Source organism: Myxocyprinus asiaticus, chromosome 26, assembly GCF_019703515.2.
Source record: "Myxocyprinus asiaticus isolate MX2 ecotype Aquarium Trade chromosome 26, UBuf_Myxa_2, whole genome shotgun sequence".
In the NCBI taxonomy this organism is placed as follows: Eukaryota; Metazoa; Chordata; class Actinopteri; order Cypriniformes; family Catostomidae; genus Myxocyprinus; species Myxocyprinus asiaticus.
In genome coordinates, this window is record NC_059369.1 from 30,776,710 (window position 1) to 30,804,013 (window position 27,304).

Below are 27,304 nucleotides of genomic sequence, written 5' to 3' on the forward strand. Positions count from 1 at the left end.
GTGACTGATCTGTACGGTATGCGGAATGGGCCAATCATTCTATTTCAACAGCACTAGTAGTGATTCACTCTGCTCATCGAGCGCAAATAAGAGGAGTTGTTTGAGTGGTACATACCGTTGACAGGTTAGACGAGAATCCGATGAAAACTAAGGAGCTGCAAAGCGTTCAGACGTGCTGGCGGGACGATTTTACAGTAGGGAAAACTTGCGTAAGTGTACATAAGCCGAAAGGATTAAACAGAGAGTTTTCAAACGAGCGTTCTGCCGGTAATCGAAAACATGTGCCCGAAAACTTGACACTTTTGAGACGGGAGACGGACTTATCCATCGATGCGAGCTTCGGTTCCGTCTCGGATTCCCGAAGAGGAGAGAAAGGAGTGCCGGAGGAGAACCATGAGTGTTGCGTCTCGCGGTGGGACATGGAAAGAGTGTCGGAAGGAGGTGCCGTGACTCCAGGCACAGTTGCGGAGGAAAGTGTGGCCCAATGCCTGAACACGCCAGAGTTTCTGCAGCTAGAGCAATCCACAAACGCTTGCATGTTCAGTTTCTCGTCTACATTAGCCAAAGAAATGACCAAAACGAGTGCGCTGAAAACCTCTGTGCAAGGACGCCGGTGTGGTACCTCTACGCAGAGGGAAGAGGAGCAAAATCACCTCACTCCTTTGGAACAAACCTCAAGCCCGTTCACTGGGACTATTCCTAAACTAATAGTCACTTCTGATGATTTAGGTCCTGACCAAGACTGCGCGCACAATCCGCTTATCAGTGATTTGACGCTCGGCATGGGCAGGTTTTCACTGGACCTGCATCCCGACGAGGACTCGCCCTGCTCGGACAGTGGCTGTGGGGGCTCCCCTGTGCCCTCTTTGCTCCACCGAAAGCTTTCCAGCTCCTCTTCTGCTGGATTATCCTCTGCTTCATCGTTTGAGGAGTCGGAGGATGATTTCACAGGCAGTGACAATGAGCCCAATAGTCTGTCCCCCAGTATATGCAGAATGTTTGGGAGTCCTGATGAACTGGCAGGGGTAGGTGTCCAATTTTCCTGTGTCTGTTATAATGCTGCTCCAATAACTTTATCTTAGTCCTTGAGATTTCACGATCCCATTATACATTTTACTCTCATGTGTTTTTCCATAGTGAATTGTGTCATGTGTCAAAGGTTAGGGGAAGGGCCAACCTTCTTTATCAAGACACATATTCACATGTTGCACACATGACTCCTGTGCCAGACATTGCTTCCTATCATCCTATAATATCTCTTCAAGATAGCGCATCGATTAGGGATTGATGATTGCCAGTAAGGAACTTTTAAAGAATAACATACATGTTCAGTGCGTTATACATTATATCTATATTGTGCTAGATTTGGTACTCCATGCTGTGTTGATGAAATGGATTTCTATCTGTGTAGTAAAGGTAGACAATATATGGGTTTTACAGATTAATCGGTGCCGATAGTTGCAAGATTCCTTGTTCCTCCACATACATCGTGTCTGAAACTTCATATCTTGTAAACAAAAAACCTCATCTAGTGATACATACACACATACAGTTTTATATATATATATATATGAAATAGATATCCAGTATATACACTGGTGGCAAAAGTTTGGAATAATGTACAGATTTAGCTTTTTCGGAAGGAAATTGGTAATTTAATTCATCAAAGTGGCATTCAACTGATCACAAAGTGTAGTTAGGACATTACTGATATAGAAAACCATCACTATTTAAAAAGAGTCATTTTTGATCAAATCTAGACAGGCCCCATTTCCAGCAGCCATCACTCCAACACCTTATCCTTGAGTAATCATGCTAAATTGCTAATTTGGTACTAGAAAATCACTTTCCATTATATCAAACACAGTTAAAAGCTATCTGGTTTGTTAAATGAAGCTTAACATTGTCTTTGTGTTTGTTTTTGAGTTGCCACAGTATGCAATAGACTGGCATGTCTTAAGGTAAATATTAGGTCAAAAATGGCAAAAAAGAAACAGCTTTCTCTAGAAACTCGTCAGTCAATCATTGTTTTGAGGAATGGAGGCTATACAATGCTTGAAATTGCCAAAAAAAAAGAAAAAAAAACTGAAGGTGTACACTACAGTCTTCAAAGACAAAGGACAACTGGCTCTAACAAGGACAGAAAGAGATGTGGAAGGCCAGATGTACAACTAAACAAGAGGATAAGTACATCAGAGTCTCTAGTTTGAGATATAGACGCCTCACATGTCCTCAGCTGACAGCTTCATTGAATTCTACCCGCTCAACACCAGTTTCATGTACAACAGTAAAGAGAAGACTCAGGGATGCAGGCCTTGTGGGAAGAATTGCAAAGAAAAAGCCACTTTTGAAACAGAAAAACAAAAAGAAAAGGTTAGAGTGGGCAAAGAAACACAGACATTGGACAACAGATAATTGGAAAAGAGTGTTATGGATCTTAACTCCATTGAGCTTTTGTGGGATCAGCTAGACTTTAAGGTGTGTGAGAAGTGCCTGACAAGACAGCCACATCTATGGCAAGTTCTACAGGAAGCGTGGGGAGAAATGTCACCTGAGTATCTGGACAAACTGACAGCTGGAATGCCAAGGATCTGCAAAGCTGTCATTGCTGCATGTGGAGGATTTTTTGATGAGAACTATTTGAAGTAGTTTAAGAAGTTCTGAAAAAAATGTTCAAATTGTAATAGTAATTTTTTACATTATTAATGTCCTGACTATACATTGTGATCAGTTGAATGCCACTTTGGTGAATAAAAGTATCAATTTCTTTCCATAAGAGCAAAATCTGTACATTATTCCAAACCTTTGGCCACCAGTGTGAACTTGGATCTAACGGGCCCCGGTGCAAAGAACCTGTCGGGCCCCCTCCTTGGGGGCCTCATTCATTTTTCATCACACCCCTCAGGGCCGCTGCCATTTTATGGTATCTTTTGTTCAACTGTTGCAGCTGCCCACCTGCCATCCTTTTAGTTATGCCCCTGATATATATATATATATATATATATATATATATATATATATATATATATATATATATATATATATATATATATGTGTGTGTGTGTGTGTGTGTGTGTGTATATTATGCAAACACACAAAATCATTAATCTGGTGAATATAGAGTCTAGAAAATGCTTAATTTGGTAATTACTGAAATATAGAGCATTGTAACTGAGCCAAGTCTCCGTCATTAAAAAATAAGTGTATTTCATTTTTGTTTATAGATAAAAGTCCCGTGTTATGCACCACATCTTCGTTTTTTATGGTTATTAGCGGGATTTTGGTTGCTGAATAAACTGCATCTGGGATTTTATTTATTTTGGACTCTTAGCCTCTATGTCTGTACCCGTCATAGTAAGGAAAGACTAAGATTTTCTTTTTTTTTTTTTTTTTTTGGCATTCTATAAATTGATTTAAAAAAAAAAAATATTGGTTGATTAATCGGTTGTCTGCCTTTTCCACCACATTAGTTATTGTATTGGCAAAATCTACTATCGGTCGACCTCTGTAATGTAATGCACTTGTGACTGGAATATAGCTTCAGTTTACATGTAAAAAAGATGAGGATTATAATGATGCTTGAAGTAAACATTGAGTCACAGTGATACAGTGACCTGTTCATTAGAAATCTGTGTTTTTAGTATTGAGCTGGTTAAATGGTGATTGAAGGACGCATTGGCATACGCCTGCAAATCAAAGCCATAGTAATGTCTTGTAAGGCCTTTCAAAAGTCATGATAGACAAATAGATCAGTGACATAATGAGTAGTTTCATTTCTGTCTGACAAAGATCTTCCAGTTTGGTAAACATGTAAAACAGTTTCAGACTTATATTTCGAGCATTTGTATGTTCCTGGAACGGTTGAAAGCTGGAGATTTTTCTGTGGAAATGTAGTAGGCTGCCCACCCAAGAAACGTACCTTTTTAAATGTTAACGAAAATGTGACTAAGATAAACCAAATTTAAACGGGGCTGTTTCTAAATCAAGAGCAAAGCTTTTGTTGGTCTGAAACTGAGGGCTTAGAGGAATTGTATTTTGTCACATTAGTTACAAAGGTCATTGATAGATTTATCAATATGCTGTCCCAAACACTCATAGATGACCTATGCATGAGTCAGTCCTTGAGATAACAATACCAGATATTCCAGATCAGAAAATCCCCAAAATCCAGGCTGTTTGTGTACTTTGTGCCTACATCTCTCTTAGACAACATGCTTAGCCAGTTTCTATGTCTTAATGGATAATCCGTCTGAAACTGGTTTGCCTTTACAGGCCTCTTTTACTTGCTTTGGCAGACTGAAACTCTGAGTGACTTCAAATCTCTGATGAGCTTGAACTTGATGTAAACAGACAAACTGACCTAATGAGTCAGAGACCAGAGAATTGAAGTAGCTGAATTTAAGAAGCTTGTCTGGAACTGTACCACAATGGACCCTTTTCACAGACTCTAATGACATGTTTCCAGCCCAGATTTTCTCGACATGCTGACCGTTCTCGTCTGTGTGCATCGTTGGTGCATGCGCCTTCCATTGACCGTACTAAAAAAGTATTACAAATCAGTTGTAGTGGGCATGCATCGAACGCATTCATATTCGCTCGTGGTTAGAAAAGTATACTTTGAAAGGCAACACGATCGACCGAGGGCGGTGCGATCTGGAACGCACAAAAACAAAGTATAACCGGGCCTTAGTACAGCTTCTGAGGGAGTGACAGTTGGCTGAATCTGGCATCTTTTCTATTTGACTGCTGTAATCCACTGTTGTGTTTTTTTTCCTTTTGTAGAAAGGCGAGGAATCTTAATAGTGTATTTTTTCTTTTTCTATTGGGCAATGGGTAAGCAAAAATAGTATTTGCTGTGGTCTCTTGTTCACCGCTATAGAAGTTTACACTCCAATCATTCACTTCCGTGTTCCAAAGGCCAGAAATGTGATATCTATATGTCTATTGGTAGAGCATAGCGTGTCCTATGAATGGTTTCAGTAGACTACTCATACAATACTCAGACATATGTTATTTCCTCAGCAATATTGTGCTAATTCCCATTTGCACACTCAACCTCCCAATGATCCAAATGAGTAAACATCTGTGTATGCCTATTCTGTGAATTAGGATGAATCAGTCTGAAGACAATGACTCAGGAAGTTTGCTGGCTCCTTATTGTTTTCCATTCTTGCCACACTCATTGTTTTTCCTAGCCTTTTTTTTTTTATTATTTATTTTTTTTTTTTTTTGTGTGTCAATCTTCAGACATACTTATTTGTTTTTATTACACAGCTCTCTGAAATTCTTGATTCTGATTGGTCAGTCATGGCATTCTGCATCAAATATTATATACTGTATAATGACCGCTAAACTGTATATTGACTGTTGTCCCAGTCAAATAGTTTTCGAAATGGGTGTGCTAGTTTCATGTCATTCGTATCACCCCTCTGTCCCTTTTCTCCCAACACAATATAAATTATTTGTCCATTTATTTATTTGGCAAGTAGCCTTGCAATAAGCTGTATAATGTATGATCAGCCAGTGTTTTTCACAAAATATAACCCCTACAGAGTGAGCCATTCCATGTTGGGGTTCTGATTACCCTGTTGGGGTTTATTTTGCGATAATGCCCTGCTGATTGTACATTATGCCTTGTTACTTTGTATTTGCCTCCAATTGGGGCTTTTTAATTTTATTTCTCAGTTTGTGTGAGTGAATGACCAAACATGACCCTTTTAAATCAGCCACTGACATCCACAGAGACTTCTGTGCACATATGCATACTCTGATGCGATCTCTGAGCTATCACTGCGACTGTGTCATGGAAAATTGAATTGTGGGCGGTTCCTTTGTCGCTTAGTAACCATGAAGCCATATATGGTGTTACTTCTCATTTCTGTCTCTTCATCTCTTTCTTAATCTGTGTCATGCCTTTAGTGATCATGATTTTTTTTTTGCTTTGTTTACAGCTGTGTGTGTGCAGGCAAATGACTTGGTTTGACAAGTGTAGAAGAAATATGATTACACATACAAATAACATACACTTACAACACTGAGAGAGGGATTTAAAGGGATAGTTCACCCAAAAATGACTTTCTATCTTCTGTGGAACACAAAAGGAGAAGTTTAGTAGAATGTCCAAGCTGCTTTCTTTTTATAGTTTAAAGTGGAAGGCAAAAAAGCATAAAAGTAGTCTATACGACACATGCCCTATATTTCTAGCCATATGATAGCTTTGTTGGAGAAATAGAATAAAATGTAATTTGGCATTCAATAAAAATCTTGCTTTACAGCCATAGTCCTTTTGTGTTCCACAGAAAAAAGTCAGTCATACTGGTTTGCAACAACATAATGTTGAGTGAATGATGACAGAATAATGTTGTTTTTTTTTGTTTGTTTTTTTTTTGCATGAACTGTTCCTTTATATCCTAATTTGGATGTAAACAATCCAGCACATCACAGCTAGCCATGCACCTTCTCATAGTCCACCACTTCTTAGATACATCAACACACTCCATACACAATACCAGTATGCAAACATTTTACAAGAAGAATGTAGCCTAATATATGTTGCTGTCTCTGCTTTCCTTACTCATTCTGAATGGACTGATCTCTCTTTTGCTCTCAGAGAGGGTGTTTTGTTGCTGGACAGGTTTGTCTCCTCTGTTTGTGTCAGTGACCACGTTTACATGCACTTAAAGCATGTTATTCCAGGGTTTTTACAGAAAGCGGCATTCATAAACGTCATGTAAACGAGAATGTCAATTTCCTTATGCTGTTTAAGGGATTAAGAGAAAGTGGTGTAACACACCTAGGTTTCTCCCGGAGAAAGCTGCTTATCCATGTAAACGCATACACAGCGTTCTAACAGGTTTTTGAGGAGTGCGCGTGTGCATGAAACAGACCGAATATTAAACGTCATAGGATGGAGCCCAACAACAAGTCAACAAAACATTTCTGAGAGTATGTGTGTGAAAAGCACATACACTATAAACTATACCCATTCATAAACACCACTGTAAAATATTGACGGTCCCTCACGTTCACGTATATGCGCTCATACACTGAGGGAATCCCCCACTACTGAAGGGCAATTCCGCTGCAGGTAGCGATAGAAAGGTAAGGAAACAGACAGCAACAACTCTAGAATATCTGGTAATAAAGCGAAGCAACAGAGAATAAAATAGTGAAGTCTTCCTCGAATACCATGTTTGTTATATACACCAGTGTTGCGAGGTGATTACGTTGTTGTGGAGAAAGCTGCTTACTGACAGCCACATGTATACAGGAGTAAAGAGGACGCCGCTTATACAGTGCATGTATACAAGAAAGCTGCTTACTCGCAATAACCCGCTTTCTGGTGTCCATGTAAACGTAGTCACTGTGCTTTAGGAACTTTTTCGAAAAGAGAGAGAGAGCCAGAGAGAGATCAAAAGAAAGAGAGGGAGGGAAGAAGTGGAAAATTGCTAGCTACAGTGAGGCAGGAGGTGGGTGATGGCAGTGGGTGGGGTTTTTACAGTGAGTTTAAACACAAAAAAACATTTAAACATCCTTGAGCTCTGGAAAGGCTGTATATAAATTAAACATTATTATTATTATTATTTATCCTATTATTGGTATCACTGTTATACCAATAAGGGATTTTACTAAATCCTTAATCTTGAGTATTAAACTTTGGTTTTTAACTTGTCCTGCACTGTATGTGATTAATTGAATGATACTTCAAATTAGGGATGTTCTTTTCGGTACTCACCTATACCTGTGTTGTTGTTGTTGTGTGTTTTTTTTTTTTTTTTTTTTTTTTCTGAATTCCATATCAACAGTTTTTCAATTTATCATCAGACTGGTGTCTTAATAAATGAATTAATTAAAACTTTAATAAAATGAAAATAGAACAATACATTTTCAATATGAGATTTTACTTAAATGTAATACAATTACTATTTATTATTATTTTTAGTAGTAGTAGTATTACAGTGAATATTACATAACTATACAGTAGTGCTATATTTCTGTCTGTTATTTTGATGGAGATTTTATTTTGAAGCCCTTTCCATTTTTGTGTGTTTTAATGGTAGCTTCTCACTTCCATAAAAGCAGGTCGCCATGTGACCCAGTGTGATTATTAAACCGCAAAAGGATGCTATTTAATTAAATAAACATGTAGTCTGTATGTGCCCTGTGCTACAAAGTGAATTAGCACTCTGCACACTGACATCTACAAACTGAGTGTGCGACGCTCATGATGGTGTTTTTTTTCGGTGTATGGGAGCTCTAAAAGGAGCAGCCTCACCAGCTGAACACATTCAAAGTGCTCCCATTTGAAGCACACAGCACTTGCAAACTACTGTATATATTCATCTAATTTAATCACAGCCTTTGCAGTTTAAAAATCAAACTAAGATATAATGTGATTTTAATTTGTGTTCTGAATGAATGACATTTGTATTGGAGCATATTTACAAGCACAAGTTCAAGTATGTGAGCGAGATATCCAGTGTCGGTATCGGGATGTCCCTACCTCAAATCAAATGGCTTGTTGACTGTCAACCAGTCTAGCATCCGCTGTAGCATAGTTGCGACACCATTTACATATTCTTCAAACATTTTTAAATGGATGTTTCTCAGATCTAAATCGTGACATTGTTTACATGTTCTTTTACACATTTCCTTTGTGTGGGTGTGTAAATGGAGTCAGTACGAGTGCATATGCTATATGAAAGATAATGAAGGTGGTTGAGTATGTACGACTGTGTGTGGGGGGACATCTGACAAAGGAGGAGAGAGCATTGACTGATGAGGGAGAGAGAACTGATGATGAGATGGTCAAATAGACAGTTGTGCTGCAGAATCCATGTAAGAGAGACCTGGAATTAACAGAAAACAGAGAGATGCACATCTCAATTGTAAGTTAATCAGTGTTCCACTGCTCATGATGCGAGTGTGTTAAATGGCTCAGTCTGCTTCTCAGATATGTGTGAGGTTGCATGGAAGTGCTGGACTCGAGGGTCTCAATGCTTGTGTGAAGTGTGTTTTAAAGTAGGGCTACATGTCTGGTTTTGCATACTTGTTTTCTGTGTTTTTGGCTTTGAATTAGTTACTTGCTTAGTTACAGCTGTTACTTGCACATACACATTCAAGGCTATTGAGGTATTGTGTCTAACTGACAAAAGTCTGCATGGGTTTCTATGTTAGGACAATTGTAAGAAATTTTTTTGTTTTTCAGAGAGAGTGTGTGTGAGTGTGTGAGAGTCCTTGAGATAAGACAGACGTGAAGGTGGAGCAGCTCTGTTTGTCCATGGTGGGTGTGACCTTTGACCCGTGGGTAAATCTCATTGTGACACCTTATAAGGCTGTTATCACTATGACAGCAGTTAGTATTCTAGTATTATCAGGATGGAAGTGGCAACTGTGAGTGGGTTCTATGTGATCGATGAAGTTTTCAAGCAGAAAATGTTACTGTGGTTTTATTTACTTTTTCCTTGTGCACCATACCCTGGCTATATAGCGACCACAATACAAGCTGTGAAATGTGTCTGTGTGGAAAATGAAATTGAAGGTAACCTCAACTTGTGTTCCTGTAGCCCAACTAGTGCCAACAGTGATAAAGTTGGGGTTTGATTCCCTGGCAACACAGTGGTGAGAGAGAGAGAGAGAGAGAGAGAGAGGGTTGGTGGCTGGATGAGGTGTCATCTGTCCCCATTGGCTAAAGTGTCATTAGGGTGGCCATTAACTGAGAGGCGAGACTGAATTACATCCAAGTGTGGAGAGCGAGCTGTCGTCTTTAAAGAGCAGATGTTGAAAGATGAATGGAGCTGAAGGAGGAAGGGAATAGTTGAGTATAAATGAGGGATAAAGAGGCCTGAATGAGGAGAGATTGAGACTGAAAGTGGGAGAACTGAGTGTGAACACGTCTGTTTGAAATGTATGCATGCATATCTGTCTGTGAGTAATTGGCAGTTAACATGTCCATGAGCCTTTTTTAAATAATAATAAAAAAAATTAAAAAAAATAAAAATGTAGGTAAACATTGATATGAATGTTAATAAGGATACGTGTTTATTGTAGTTCACCGTTTCATTTAAGTTTTTAATCAACTTTTTGCCTTCTAGTTTACATTTATTCATTTAGCGGATGACTTTATCCAAAGTGACTAGTTAAGTTTAAATGGTTCTTCCATGTGACACATTTTTTTTTATTCAAGATTAATATTATTTATTATTATTATTATTATTATTTCAGTAGTATTTCATTGATTAAAAACTCAATGCAAAATAATTATTAAAAAATTAGAGGTTTTAAAATGAGTATAGCATGTCACATTGCAGGAGAATCACAACTTTTCAAAAGTATTTCCTTTAACTATACCTGTTTATAGGTACGTATTATTAAAACACCCAAAGCATATCCTGGAAACTATTAATTCCAGCCAGGGCTTATTTTGTTGTTTTCAAAAGAGAGAAAAAAAAATCTAAGGAATTATTGGAAGAAATTCTCTTTGTCTGTGAAAGACCAGCCAGGCACTCAGTCATAGTAAGTGAATGTGGAAGAGAGGCATCGTAGGACGTCATTAGGAGGTTTATCTGCTACTACAAACAACCTTGTTGTCATTTCCCACACTCAGACATTCCTGATCGATCAGAGGTTTTTTAATCAAATACCTGTAATCTGTAGAACATGTGCGTCACAACTCCTATATTAACCTTGTGTAGCTGATAAACTCCTCCTCCTGGAACTGTAGTTCCCATGCCTAGACAATAATGCTCAGTGTCCTATTTTTTTTTTTTTTTTTTTATAAAGAAACTCTAGTCTGGGCAGTAAATGTTTGATTAGAGAAAAAAGATATGGTTTACTTTACAAAATCAGTACTGGTGGGAGGATTTTAGGCCATTCTCACTGTGCAACATACAGAGACCAAGCAGCTGTCTCTCTCTGCTACAGTTCCCTCCCTGCTTTCGGCCACCTCATATAAACGTCTGTACATGAATCTCCTCATCTGCTAGAAGCCAAACATGGTGGAAGATAGATGTAATGTTAAAAAAAAAATATACAGGTCAAAATAATCAAGTCACCAATAATAATAAACTAGTGGTCGACCAATATGGGTTTTTTAATGGCTGATGCTGATATCTAGAAATCAGGGTGGCCAATAGGGTGATACAATGCGGGTATATCACACAATTTAATATAGTAAATTTCATTAAAAAAAAAAAATAATAATAATAATCTTATTTAACACTATTTACTGAATTTTACACAAAACTTTAACTTTGTAAAGAATCGAAAAAATTATATTGTATTTCAAATGGTAGATAGCAGTTTCTTCTGATTTCTGATTAGTCATCAAATTTTAGTAATTTATTTGCACACGAAGAAATTGTTAATATATTAGGAAGGAGGAAATGACAGTACACACAGTAGTCCAGCAACCATGGATGACATGTCCATGTTAGCAATCACATTTTCTCCAGAATTACTGAATCAAACCAATTGTACATCCAGTGCATAGTGAATAAGACATTTACTTACAGCACACGTGAAGCACTTTTACTTTCAAGTTGCACTCATGCGCTCATGCGCTCATGCGCATCCAGCGAGAGCAGCAGTCTCCTGACTGTTTAAACGGCCTGGATTGCCTGCTTGGATTGTCACAGAGTGACCATCATGATTTGTGAATCAGAGGAACTTTTTATCCTGATCCTGAAGTTTTGATTCTGGCTGATGGAATACGCGCTTCAGAGGAAGATATTAGATGAGCGCTCAACGGGAAGAAAATGCTGGATTTTTGTGAGGTTCTTGAAGTACATCTGTTTAAATGAGATATCTGCATAATTGCAAATGGTATATAATAGAAGTTTTATTGTTATTTGCCTTTTATCATTAGAAAAGAAATTTAAAAGTGACAGGGAACTGCTGAGGAGAGGCTGATAGAATATGTTCTTTAGAGGTAAATAAATGAGTGCTCCACAGGATGCTGGATCTGCTCAAGTTTTGTTTAAATGAGACTGTGTTGCACACTGGTCTTATTGTTGTAACACGATGGCACGTAACAACAAAACGAACCATGACTGGTCGTTTACATGTATCAGTTGCTTCACATGCAAGCAGGTGATTTTCGGCGCCCTCAAGAAACAAATCGGCCAAACGGGAAAATTTATCGGGCAATGCGATTAATTAAAGTCTGAATATCTGCCGATTTATCTATCGGACAACCACTAAATAAAACATGCCTAAGTGCAATCAGATGTGCCCTCCGTCTTGATAATAGTGACATATTTACATCCAGTATTTGAACCTGACTGATTTCATTGTGAGATCCTTGCCTTTCGACCACCTAAATGTTGCAGAATGTGTTATTTTTGTATTTAATGTGAAATTTAATTGTGCTCCCTTTCAATGTAAAAAAAAATTTTGAAACATGCATAAAAGTACAGTGAAAATACCAATTAATATAGCTGGTAATAGATTGTATAATGCCTGTGTTATGCATATAGTGAGGGATAGGCCTAGTCCATCCATGTACAGAAAAATAGTGATTTGGTATTTAAAAGGATAGTTCACCCAACAATTAAAAATCTGTCACTTACTCTCATAATGTACCAAACCTGTATCTTTCCTCTATGGAACACAAAATGAGATGTTACACAAAATGTTAGCCAATGAAAGTGAATAGTGACTGAGGCTAACATTCTGCCTTTTGTGTTTCATTGAAGAAAGCTAGTCATGCGAGTTTGGAACAACATGGGGGTTAAGGCATGGTTACATTTACCTTCGCACGGCGAAACTCCTTGGGCAAAATACAGTCATCTCAATGCGAATCCGTTCGATCGTGAATTTTGCGCAATGCACTTCCGGTGGTGAAGAATTTCCCCCTGCAGATTTCTCATGGGGTTCAAGTTTGGTGAACTTAGACTGGCGAATTCACCGTGTTGACCAGTAGGAAGTTGCAAGGTTTGGCAGTAACATCTGTGTGGGCAGTACTTTGTACACGGCTACAGTGAACATTCACAACAAGTTTCTTTTTAACTTCTCTCTCTAAGAGTTTAAAGTGAGTATTAAAAAGAGGCTGGATGCCAGTTCGTTTTTTGCTGGTTTCACATGTGCTCGGCTCAATGTCCACCAATGCCCTCTTTGCCCACGGAATTTCGCTATGCAATGATAAATGTGACTGGGCCTTTAGTGAATGAATGCCTTTTAGAATTTTCATTTTTGGGTGAAGAATTCCTTTAATACTGCAGAGCTCTGTGCTTGAGTAGACTGTCTGCTAAATGAAAGAAAATGCTGTATGTTGGTCTTATCTGAGCATGTTTCTGTGTTCCCTCTGGTTTCAGACTAAATCTTGGAGGAAGTTAAAGACCATGGTACATTGCTCACCATTTGTGGTTTCCTTTAAGAAACAATATCCTTGGGTCCAGCTGGCCGGCCATGCAGGTAATGACACCTTCTGTCCCATTCCTGAGTCCATCACGCTCATTATTTTGACCTGACGAAATAAACAATGTGTTTGCGTGTTTGCAGGTAGTTTCCAGGCGGGAGAGTATGGAAAGCTATTGAAGAAGTATTGTGAATGTGAGCATCAGTGTCTCCAGAAGCTGATGAATGACCAACTCAGGCCATTTGTTCCTGGTTACTATGGTGTAGTGCAGCGAAATGACCAGGACTACAACCTGATGGATGATCTGCTTGCCCACTTTGACTCTCCTTCAATCATGGATTGTAAGATGGGAAGCAGGTGAGAGAGAGAAGCTTTTTGGTTAATCTACTGTAGTCATTTGTATTCATTCTGTCCAATTAACCTTGTTTTACCAGTCTGCATGGGAAAAAATACCCATGTGTGCATGGTATATGATACAGTGCAGGAAGTGACAGGGTGTGAGGTTGGAGTTCTAGAGAAACTGATTTGAAGGCTATGAATGATGTGATTGATGGGTCATTTTCGATTTACCAAAGGACATACATGGAAGAAGAGCTGGTAAAGGCACGTGAGCGTCCTCGCCTGAGAAAGGACATGTATGAGAAAATGGTGGCTGTGGACCCAGGAGCACCCAGTCCAGAGGAGAGAGCCCAGCAGGCTGTTCTCAAACCCCGCTACATGCAGTGGAGAGAGACCCTGAGCTCAACCACCACCCTTGGCTTCCGAATAGAAGGCATCAAGGTGGAAGTTTAGATATATTACATCATGATTATGACACTAACCTCAATTTCCTCCACAGTTGTGCTAAACGCATTTATTATCAGTTAATCTACTAAGAATTTAATGTCTTTACCATGTAAAAAGTACCATGTACCAAAAAAGGTAGTCTTTTTATATATATATATATATATCTCTATATATCTGTTCTGTTGACAGATGCTGTATTAGTAAATAGAACTTTATCAGCAGTAAAATATTTTTTATAGAGCAAAATATGAATACCAATGAGATACCAATAAAGACTAAATATGAATACCATGTTATCTGTATGTAGTAAAATAGTCTATTGTAAAACATGCAAATATATCTACACTGGCGGCCAAAAGTTTGGAATAATGTACAGATTTATCTGTTTTGAAAGGAAATTGGTAATTTAATTCACCAAAGTGGCATTCAACTGATTACAAAGTATTGTCAGGACATTACTGATAAAAAAAACAGCACCATCACTATTTGAAAAAAGTCATTTTTGATCAAATCCAGACAGGCCCCATTTCCAGCAGCCATCACTCCAACACCTTATCCTTGAGTAATCATGCTAAATTGCTAATTTGGTACTAGAAAATCACTTGCCATTATATCAAACACAGTTGAAAGCGATTTGATTTGTTAAATGAAGCTTAACATTGTCTTTGTGGTTGTTTTTGAGTTGCCACAGTATGCAATAGACTGGCATGTCTTAAGGTCAATATTAGGTCAAAAATGGCAAAAAAGAAACAGCTTTCTAGTAACTCATCAGTCAATCATTGTTTTGAGGAATAAAGGCTTGAAACTGCCAAAAATGAAGATTTTATACAAAGGTGTACACTACAGTCTTCAAAGACAAAGGACAACTGGCTCTAACAAGGACAGAAAGAGATGTGGAAGGCCCAGATGTACAACTAAACAAGAAGATAAGTACATAAGAGTCTCTAGTTTGAGATATAGACGCCTCACATGTCCTCAGCTGACAGCTTCATTGAATTCTACCCGCTCAACACCAGTTTCATGTACAACAGTAAAGAGAAGACTCAGGGGTGCAGGCCTTATGGGAAGAATTGCAAAGAAAAAGCCACTTTTGAAACAGAAAAACAAAACGAAAAGGTCAGAGTGGGCAAAGAAACACAGACATTGGACAACAGATAATTGGAAAAGAGTGTTATGGATCTTAACTCCATTGAGCTTTTGTGGGATCAGCTAGACTTTAAGGTGTGTGAGAAGTGCCTGACAAGACAGCCACATCTATGGCAAGTTCTACAGGAAGCGTGGGGAGAAATGTCACCTGAGTATCTGGACAAACTGACATCTAGAATGCCAAGGATCTGCAAAGCTATCATTGCTGTACGTGGAGGATTTCTTGATGAGAACTCTTTGAAGTAGTTTAATGTTTTTTTGTTTTTTGTTTTTTCAAATTGTAATAGTAATTTTTCACATTATGAATGTCCTGACTATACATTATGATCAGTTGAATGCCACTTCGGTGAATAAAAGTACCAATTTCTTTCCATAAGAGCAAAATCTGTACATTATTCCAAACTTGTGTATATTGAAATACATGGTGGCTAAAAAAATTGAATGAATACAAGTTGCTATATACAGTTAATTTGCATGCTGTTTGTAGAGTGATGTATTTGTTTTACACTTTAAAAAAAAAAAAAATTATCTCTCATCACTCTCTCTGTTTAGAAATCAGATGGTACATGCAACACCAACTTTAAAAAAACCAAGCATAAGGAGCAGGTGATGAAGGCCTTGAATGACTTTGTGGATGGCAACACACAGTTACTGGTATGTTGCTTAAGAGGAAATTGTTCTTAAGTTTTAATTTCATCAGCTTTAGGCAATGACTTTCCTATTAGATGAAGTCATTGGATGAAAAACCCTGTGTAACTTATTTTATCGTTGATTTGCTTGCTCAGGGGTTATTACTATATCTCTGTGAAGGGCTGTTCTGACCTCGAGTGACATTGTAGTATTAAGCAATAAAGTATGAGAGGCTGTACTATTTTGTGAACATAGACAGAGTTTCTAGCTACAAAGTGTAGTGGAGTATAGAGATCAACATTTATTGATGATTTTTTTTTTTTTTAAAAAGGCCAATACGATAACGATTATTTGTATGTTTACAGTTCCGATAACCGATATGCAGAACCGATCTTTATTTTTTATTATTATTAATATATTTTTTATCTCATCTTTATATTACAGAGAAAATATTTAACAGAGAAAAACATTTCTATTACAATAATAATCACATACCATGTTTTTTATATAATAATTACAACAACAATAATAATAATAGGCTAAATAAATTGACAGCGTCTGATTTCAAACGTGGAACATAAATAAATGATAAGGGAGTCATTGCATGAATGTAATCTATTTTAAACTAGGCCTACAGTTTAAAGGTTTAGGTGTTTAATAGGCTAAAGGCAAATAGTTCTCTGGAATGAGTATACATTCTCAGGAAAGTGAAAAACAATATATGCGTCGCTGCGAATATAGAGTCCATCCTGAATGGCATCAGAATTATTAATAATGTTTCGTCAGTCTCACAATTATAGCAGCTGCCTAGATGAAACATCTGCTGCACAGCTGACATTTTTAGTTTTACAGTGAGCATCTGCAGCTTATCTTGAAGCAAATGACACGCACATCTCATCAATGCTCTCATTGTCATCTGACAGAAAGCTACAGTTGAAGTCAGAAGTTTACATACACCTTAGCCAAATACATTTAAACTCAGTTTTTCACAATTCCTGACATTTAATTGTAGAAAACATTCCCTGTCTTAGGTCAGTTAGGATCACTACTTTATTTTAAGAATGTGAAATAATAATAACAGTAGAGAGAATGATTTATTTCAGCTTTTATTTCTTTCATCACATTCCCAGTGGGTCAGAAGTTTACATACACTTTGTTAGTATTTGGTAGCATTGCCTTTAAATTGTTTAACTTGGGTCAAACATTTTGGGTTGCCTTCCACAAGCATCTCACAATAAGTTGCTGGAATTTTGGCCCATTCCTCCAGACAGAACTGGTGTAACAGAGTCAGGTTTGTAGGCCTCCTTGCTCACACACACTTTTTCAGTTATGGCCACAAATTTTCTATCGGATTGAGGTAGGGCTGAATTGATTAGTCAAATTTAGTCACAATAAAAAATTGTCGACAAAAATGTTCGTTGTTAGCTCAGCGAGTATTGACGCTGACTACCACCCCTGGAGTTGCGAGTTCGAATCCAGGGCGTGCTGAGCCACCCGGATTGAGGTGAGTAACCACGCCACCATGAGGACCTAATAAGTAGTGGGAATTGGGCATTGCAAATTGGGAGAAAAGGGGATGAAAAAATAATAATAATTAAAAAAAAAAAAATTCTAATCATGCATAGCACAGATGAGATAAAGTATAATTAACAGCATTAGCTGGAAAATAATTTCTTTCGTATGTAAGCAAAAGGGACATTATAACTGAAATATCCCCATGTGAATTGTAATCTAATCAAAATCAAAATCATATCAATACCCAGCCCTAATAATATCAGAAAAAACTATTTGGAGCATATCATGGGACTGTGAACAAGCCCAAAATACACTTATTTCAGGACTTTTGTCTTGCAATGACGGAGACTTGGCTCCATTACAATGCTCTGTATTTGAGTATTTACCAAATAGAGCTTTTTATAGCCTGTTATATTCACCAGATTAAGGATTTTGTATACTGTATATAAATTTCACAAGGTTTTTTTATTATTATTTTTACAAGATATGAAGTTGTAGACACAATGTATTTGCTGACGGGGCACATTTCCATATAGTTGTATTTTTCCTTTCATGCCCTCGCTTCAACACTTGATTTATCTAATCAAAATAACCAAATTTGCACTGAAATGTGGATAAAAACATGGATGAATATTGTCAGTCAGTAACTGTTTTTATTTCACCTATAGAGGCCTCTTTTATTATGTGGAATCAAGTTATTCTTACTGTAGAATCAACCACAGAGGAACACGGAGGAATAAAAAAATATGAGTAATTATCGTGTGATTATGGCAGCAGTGACTCATCAAATGATCATCAAATAATGGAGAAACATTAATTAGTGCAACAGTGCCTGCTGTTTTGGTTCTGGAATTATTTATTCCCATAATTGTTTTTTTTATTTTTTATAGAGAGTCATAAAATCCTTCATAAGAGTTCCAAGCCATGAACCAAAATAACCAGCTCCAAGGTGAATCACAACATTACAAACTTGGATTTGAAGCCAAATATTTGAAAATCAGACAAAAATGATAAGACTAAGGTACAAAACTGTGTATTGCATCATGGAAGTGTGCAGTCACTTCTGGGTTTTTTTGGTGCATTTTGTTAGCTGCGATTCTCTGATATGCGGATCTTTCTCTGCTGGATCATGGATAGTATAGGTCTTCAACAGAAATTCCTCTATTAAACACAACTTAAATAAAAATGGAAATGGCTTCAACAGGAATGTGTACTATCTGTTAATAACCTCAGGGCTCACAGTAGGTCTTTAAAGGTTTATAAGTTATCGTTAAAAATCTACTCCCATATGGAGAAATCAATGGAACCAGACTTGCAACCAGAACCAGACTGTTGCACTTGATAACCCGGCATACAGTATTGTGCAAAAGTCTAAAGACAATAGGCCTAAGATGCTTATTTTATATCTTCTGCTTTAGTGTGTCAATGGGTAAGAGCATTTTTAGATTTTTAGATAAAGTGTTAAGACAGATGTTTTTGTGAAACATCTAATGTGCCTAAGATGTTTATTGTATATCTTCTGCTTCAGTGTGTCAGTATGTAATTGCCAGGGTTGGACTGTAACGGAATACATGTAACGATGTTGCGTATTCAGAATAAAAAATAAAAAAAATGAAGTAACTGTATTCAGCCCCCGTTACGTTTTCAAGCACCTGTATTCAGAATACATTTACTTCAAGGATGACTAAAAGAATCAAAAGCCCCCAAAATAAAAGTGTTGGTAATAAATTAGATAGAAAACTAAATTAATAAATCGGCCTAAATATGCAAGCAAGCCTAGTTAAAAATCATTATTATACTACATTATCACATGACCTCACTACTTTATGGCATCCAGTTATCATCTCAAAAATAAAGTTTATTTGCATTTCTTATCTAATTTTGTATCAAAATGTATTATTCGTCATCAGTCCAATCAAATAATGGGTTTTGAAAAAGATTAAAATGTTGTTAAAATATTAAAATATTGTAGTTGACCACAAACTGCCTTCTGTTTGTTGTCCTCCATTCATAAAGAAAAACATTATTGTCCAACTCCAGATCTAATTTAAAGAAACTAGCTATTCAGATTCACTTCAGATAAGATAATAATGACATATCACACTTAATTCCTCCAATTGTGCCTTGCCTTTTATAAATGTATGTATTCAAAATGTATTTTTGTATTCTGAATACTTTTTATTTGATGCATTTGGAGTACTTTACTGAATACATTTAAGAGAGAGTATTCAGTATTCATGCCAGAATATTTTCTTAAAGTAATCCGCCCAACCCTGATAATTGCAATTTTAGATTTCCAAACATTCCTTTTCTTAAAATATATATATATAGAGTAGAAGTAGAACAGGGAGTCCTGCAACAGATGGTTTGGCCCCCACCGAGCCCGTATCTCAACATCAGACAAAAGCAATTGAGACCGCCTAAATACATAGAACTGTGGCAAGTTCTGCAAGATGCTTAGAGCAACATATCTGCCAACAACCATGAAAAACAGTGCACAAGTGTACCTAGGAGAATTGGTGCTGTTTTAAATGCATCGGATGGTCACACCAAATATTGATTTATATACACTGCTGTTCAAAAGTTTGGGGTCACTTGACTGAAATGTTTCTCATGATCTTAAAAACCTTTTGATCTGAAGGCGTATTCTTAAATGTTTCAAATGAGTTTTGTAGACAAAAATATAATTGTGCCAACATATCAATTGATTTCATTACAAAACTAAAATTGTATTTAAAAAACAAAACAAAAAAAAAACGTTTTTTGAAATGGATGGCTTTGACCGAATAATAAAGAAAATCAGCCAATAAGTGCCCAACATAGATGGAAACTCCTTCAATACTGTTTAAAAAGCATCCCAGGGTGATACCTCAAGAAGTTGGTTGAGAAAATGCCAAGAGTACATTTCTGCAAATTATAGGCAAAGGGTGACTACTTTGAAGATGCTAAAATATAACACAGTTTTGATTTATTTTGGATTTTTATAGTCACAACATAATTCCCAGTTCCATGTCTTTTATTACATTAGTTTAGATGATTTTACTATTATTCTAAAATGTGAAGAAAAAAAATGTAAATAAAGAATAAGTGACCCTAAACTTTTTTACCGGGTGTGTATGTGTATACATTATATATATATATACACACACACACACACACTGGGGGCCAAAAATTTGGAATAATGTACAGATTTTGCTGTTTTGGAAGGAAAAGTGGTATTCAGCTGATCACAAAGTGTAGTCAGGACATTACTGATGTAAAAAAAAACAGCACCATCACTTTTTGAAAAAAGTCATTTTTGATCAAATCTAGACAGGCCCCATTTCCAGCAGCCATCACTCCACCACCTTATCCTTCAGTAATCATGATAAATTGCTAATTTTGTACTAGAAAATCGCTTGCCATTATATCAAACACTAATGAAAGCTATTTGGTTCGTTAAATGAAGCTTAACATTGTCTTTGTGTTTGTTTTTGAGTTGCCACAGTATGCAATAGACTGGCATGTCTTAAGGTCAATATTAGGTCAAAAATGGCATAAAAGAAACAGCTTTCTCTAGAAACTCGTCAGTCAATCATTGTTTTGAGGAATGAAGGCTATACAGTGCTTGAAATTACCAAAAAACTGAAGATTTCATATGAAGGTGTACACTACAGTCTTCAAAGACAAAGGGTAACTGGCTCTAACAAGGACAGAAAGAGATGTGGAAGGCCAGATGTACAACTAAACAAGAGGATAAGTACATCAGAGTCTCTAGTTTGAGAAATAGACACCTCACATGTCTCAGCTGACAGCTTCATTGATTTCAACCTGCTCAACACCAGTTTCATGTACAACAGTAAAGAGAAGACTCAGGGGTGCAGGCCTTATGGGAAGATTGCAAAGAAAAAGCCACTTTTGAAACAGAAAAATAAAACGAAAAGGTTAGAGTGGGCAAAGAAACACAGACATTGGACAACCGATAATTGGAAAAGAGTGTTATGGATCTTAACTCCATTGAGCTTTGAGTTATGATTCCAAAATGTGACATTTCAAATAGTGTTTAATTAGGACAACTTAAATGTTATATTAATGACAACTTTAGGGTTTAGAGAGTAATGGTAACTTAAAACTAGTAAGATTAGTAAAAAATTAAGCTTAAATTGAGGAAACTATTTATTTATTTATTTTTACAATTTGAGATAACTATTAGTATTTACAGTGTGGCATTATTTTTGAAAACATCCTCACAATACAACATTTTTCTGCCTTACACTTTTGCACATTACCGTATATCCAAATGTGCAGTGTAATCATTCTGTATATTAAAGAGCTAGTTGGATTGCACTTGAGTGTTGCTATTCAAAACAAAAGCATGTCAGATGGTGGTGGTCTGCTACATTCTCCACAATCGAGCACACTGAAGCTGCCTGCAACATGGAGAACTGCGGCATGCAAATTGCATTCAGCACTCATTTTTATAACGGTCTGTTTGCTGATAACTGATTTGCATAATTTCTTTAGTGAAATGAGTGCTAAAACAACATACAGTATGTGCAAATACATAACGCTGTCACTCTTTGTGAATTCTTGCCATTGTTCCTGACGTAAACTAGGGTTAATAGTTGGCCTCTATTGGTGCTGTGCAGTTGTATACACAGTAGCTCGGTGAATGGTGTTTCACATTACATCTGTTACTTTAGCACAGCTGGAATGCTGTATTAAACAATAGGCCCTTTCCCACCTACAGTCCTGGTACTTTTCCCTTAGTAACTTTCTAGATGAGAACTCTTACAAGGAACGGAGCACTCGAAGAGGCTTTCCCCTGATGCATTCGCATTCATAAAGTACTATCGTTTTGACATCATCTAGTATCGACAATTTTTATTCTGACGTTATTTGCACGCACGTTTCAATAGCAGCAACAACAACAACGCCGACGGAGGATGCTGGGATCGGAGCTACACTTTTGTTTGTTTAGGGCTGTTTTATATAAAATTCGGCTGCATCAGAAAACCTAGGCAGCTGCCTTATCAGTTAATGGTTTAAACAACAGTGTTTTTGGATGAATGGAACTCTCTGAACAGTTTAAAAAACACCTTATATTATCCTACCTTCATCCATCCTTCTACAGCCTCGTTGGGTAGCATTTTCCAGTTTTCGGACGTAGCCTGTCTTCAGGTTACAGTTTAAAGGGGGCGCGTGAGCTGTGCGTGCGGTGCTCCGTGTTGCAGCTGGAGAGATGAGATGAGGCGCCAAAAAGCGCTCTTTAACAACATTGCACATGCTGAACTCGGAAGACAACATGTTAAAAATGCAATTAAAACCTATTTATCAACACAAGCTTTTAAAATAAAGGCTTTTATGGTTCAACATCAATTACTGTACTGAAATACTCATTCATTGGCTGACTTAAAGACGTCTTGATGCAAGTTAACCACGCAGTATCAGGCCCGCAATACTCCCCTTATGTAAACTAGATTTAATGACGGTTTAGTGTATAATAAAGTTAAATCACCCACTCTCGATAAACATCTGATTAATTATATCAATCATCCCTGGAAAAAGTCGATATAGTTATCCAGAATTCACTTTATTTTCTGTATAGTCACACAGTACAGATGCGATGAAAACTCAAAGCATGTCTCACGATGAAGTCACACACACACACGTGAAACGGGTGATTCTCTCTGGATACTTTGTGTGTTATATGTTATTTCTGTTAAGGAAATTAGCGCAATTCTCTCAGTAACAGGCTAATGCAACCGGTCCTGCTCGACTCACTCCGAGCGGGATTCGAACCGGTGTCAGCCGGCATAGGAGGCGGGCGTGTTAACGTGGAGGCTAAAGGCTATAGCCTCTAGCGTCAGTCGCTAACGTGCCTCATGAGGTCAGGGGAGTGAGGTTTACACACTGCACAGCTATCTACCATCTGTTTTAAAATGGACAAATATAGTTGATTATACACAGATTCTCAGTGCTCTCACACTCTTTCTTTAGAGGAATTACCTGCAGAGACTGGAGGAATTGTGCAGCGCTCTGGAGACCTCAGATTTCTTCAGGACACATGAGGTGAGGAGATACAGCAGACTACAACACTGTAATCTGATCTCCGTATATTGGGAAATCTTTTCCTGCCAGGGCTAAATAATTTTCATCTCTGGAACACAACAAGGCATTTATCATAATCTCAATAACTTTGGCCTGTTTGTTTAAAAAATTATATTTGAAGAAAGTCTTCTGTTTCTGTCCAGGTGGTTGGGAGTTCTTTGCTTTTTGTGCATGATGCTTCAGGTCTGGCCCGAGTTTGGATGATTGACTTCGGTAAAACGGTTCCACTGCCACCTCCCCAAACCCTGGACCACCGCACGCCCTGGGTCGAGGGAAACCGGGAGGACGGGTACCTGTGGGGTCTGGACAACTTAATTCAGATCTTTGGTGACATGCTACAGGACACTGCCTGTCCTTTACCCTGATGGATAAAGCAGACCTTCTCCAGCACTAAAGATCACATGGAGGAACATGTTGATTGAGGGATGGCTCCTTCTCAATAGTGGCGCAGAACAGAAGATGTAAGGCCTGAGATGACAGTGCTCTTTTCTCTGTGATGTGAAAACAAAACCCAAAAGGGTGAAAAAACTGAAGTTGTAGACCAGCCTTTGGAATTGGGTCAGCAAGTTCACATGTTCTGCAATTTTCTCTTGCGTGAGTGGCCATGCATGTACTGTACGCAGAAACTCCTCGACAGTCAAAATACTCTGATACCGAACCAAAACATTTAGTGAAGAAAAACTTTGTTTTTGTGTTTTTTTTTTATTTTTTAACTATTACTGAGACTAACCTTTATAGGAATGGAGTGGCAATGGAGAGCTGTGTGTCCTAAAACAGTTATGTGTATTCTTTTAAGAATATTTGCAAAGTTTTATTTTCGTTTTACCAAAAGGTTTGTTGAAAACACTACTAGAAATGTGCTTTACTCAGTTTATTTTTCTTCAATGCAATTATTGTACATTTCTGTCTGGGTTTCCACCGTTGTGTAAATAATACTTATTTACAGTGTGATCTTATACGATTCTTTTTTACCAGAGTGATGTTAAGAAAAACTTAAAAGTTAACTTCCGTTTCAATTTCAATTTATTTCCATAATCTCTAATTTAGTACCTCATTTATTTCAGAAAGATGGTATCTAACTGCTTTAAATAACAGTTTTAAGGTCAAACAAATGGGAGATAAGACATTATCTGGAGCCTTCGGTTTGCAGTGTGGCTTGTCACTTCAAGCCAGATTAATTTGATATCTTCATTTTGGTTGATAACTGTGATGTGTGATATTTCCATGATGCATATATCTCCTATAGACCAAGAATGTTCAAATTTTTAAGTTTCCACTTTTAATCATTTCAGTCTATATAGCTGTCCAAACATTACTAATATAACTCTAAATTGAAGTTCAAAATGTAACGACTAACAAATTTTAAAACGGATTTCGAATTTGTCAGAAGTGAAGTGGTATTAATTTGTGAAACATTCTTGCTCTATATCTAACTTCTTTGCCCATGACAACGAAAGATAGAGGACTTCATCAGGATTGTATTTTAGACTATTTACTAAGTAGATGGTACAGTGTTAGAGTTCTTAAAACTAGCCACAGTAACAAAGATACAAAAACTACCGGACAAAGTTTGGAAACACTTACTCATTCTTTATTATAATTGTTTTTTTTGTTTGTTTTTTTGTTTTTTCACATTTAGAATTATAGTAAAGTCATTAAAACTATGGAATAACATAAATGGAACTATGGAAATTATGTTGTGACTAAACAAAATCCAAAATAAATCAAAACTGTGTTATATTTTAGCATCTTCAAAGTAGTCACCCTTTGCCTAGAATTTGCAGAAATGTACTCTTGACATTTTCTCAACCAACTTTTTGAGGTATCACCCTGGGATGCTTTTTAACAGTATTGAAGGAGTTCCCATCTATGTCGGGCACTTATTGGCTGCTTTTCTTTATTATTTGGTCCAAGTCATCAATTTCAAAAACTTTTTTTTATTTTTATTAAATTTGAGTTTTATAATGAAATAAATTAATATGGTGGCACAATTATATTTTTGTCTACAAAACTAATTTTAAACATTTAAGCATACGCCTTCAGATCAAAAGATTTTTAAGATCATGTGAAACATTTCAGTCAAGTGTTTCAAAACTTTTGACCGTTAGTGTAAGCTAACAAGTATGATTGATCTCATCAACACTCTACAATTCTATGTGCTTCAACTGAATAGTTTGACCTGTTAAATTAAGTTTTGTTTTTTACACTTGGTAACTTATTTTCTGAGGTGATCTCTCAGACTGACTGTTTGCAGTGATAACCTAGCACAGTTTTAGTCATGGTTTAGTTTCTGCGTTAGCCAAATGTGTGCAATGTGTGCAAGTGTAGTATAATTGGGTTTCAAAGGTTCGCCCTCTTTATCTGCACCACCAACCATTTAGAAGCCTAAATGTTTCTAGATCACTTTCCTAGCTTTTGTTTAGTACATCATTAAGCCCAAATGACCTCCACATCACAGCAGGCGCTCCTGGACTACAGCTTGATATTCATGATGACATCAAAAAATTGTATTTGCTTGGAGACCAAATCTGACAGGTTAATCTCTGAAATTATCTAATGGAAAACTGTGTAGCATATCAGCTGATGAAAATTGTGGCCGCTGATGTCATCCACATTCAACCCGATCTCATGAAAATTCATACATAATTTAGGAGTTGGCTATTTCGTATGGTCTCGCACAAGGTTGTTCGCATAAACTCGTACGACTTCATCACTTGCAAATTCCCGGATGTCTAACACGGAAATAAGTTAATTGTCACGTATTAGATGGAAACGATGTCCAGCGACGTCATTGGCTGTAGTGAAAGTCATAGGAATTCAAACGAGTGCAGTCACACGACAACATACGAATTAGCCAAATTTAGAAAAGTCGTACGAATCCTTACAATTTAGCCGTGAGAGTGTGTTATCCACATTTGTTCTCAAATTAGGTGCTGTGTAAGTGTGAGAGAAAAAGAAAAAAACTTTTTCAATCGAGCCTGTTTGCTTCATGCCACAGGCTGTAATCCAGAAATATTTGATTTTAGAGATAGACATTAGAAGATAATATCCTCTTGCACAATGCCACAAACATATTAAAGTTATTAACTCACCTAGCCAGCTTGAGTTATGTTGACATTTGTTTACAGAACATACCGCCATTTGTTTTTCTTTCGAGTGTTAGAGCTTCACAGATTGTAGTTCTTTGGATTTGTGAAGATCTGCACACTGTCTGCTGGTTTATCTGTCAACATTCTAGCACAACATTCCAGTATGTTCATTCTGAATGTGGAGACAGTGCTCATAATCAAACATTCCTCTCTGAGATCCATTGCCTTGTTTACAGATAATATTAAGTATTATGCATTGTTCAAATTGTTAAAACTTGTTTCGAACTACTGTACTGCATGTTTTAAGATGGATGGTTTATGCAGGGAAGAGAAATGGCTAGTGTACTGCCTCGGTGGGTTGTCTTGGCCTATTTTGTACAAAGTGAGACAAAAGTTTATTTGCAATAGGGACATTCTGTGCTTCTGTACTCAAATGTCCTTAAATGTCTGTTGTCTTGAAAGCCAATCCAATAAACTGGAACTAATATTATTTAATGTTTTGCTCTTCCTGATTCAACATTGCTTTATAAGAGAGACTGCCATTTAATAAAAGGTTTTTGAGAATAAGGGGTAGAGTGTAATCAAAACAACTGTAAGATTTGGATTACAAGTATACTGGCGACTGACCTGGTTACCGTAAATGTTCTATTCCTGCCATGTGACGTTTCCTCTGTCATAATATCCTGTTCAG

At 37.1% G+C, this 27,304-nt stretch overlaps 1 protein-coding gene across 1 annotated transcript; it reads left to right on the forward strand.

Annotated features, from left to right (window-relative positions):
- Positions 1–27,103, forward strand: itpkcb (inositol-trisphosphate 3-kinase Cb). Its single transcript, XM_051656441.1, has 7 exons — positions 1–1,025; positions 13,314–13,413; positions 13,501–13,714; positions 13,933–14,137; positions 15,842–15,943; positions 23,414–23,485; positions 23,668–27,103. The coding sequence occupies exons 1-7, from the start codon at positions 141–143 to the stop codon at positions 23,887–23,889; spliced, it is 1,800 nt and encodes a 599-aa protein (XP_051512401.1). The 5' UTR covers positions 1–140; the 3' UTR covers positions 23,890–27,103.
- The last annotated feature ends 201 nt before the right edge of the window (positions 27,104–27,304 follow it).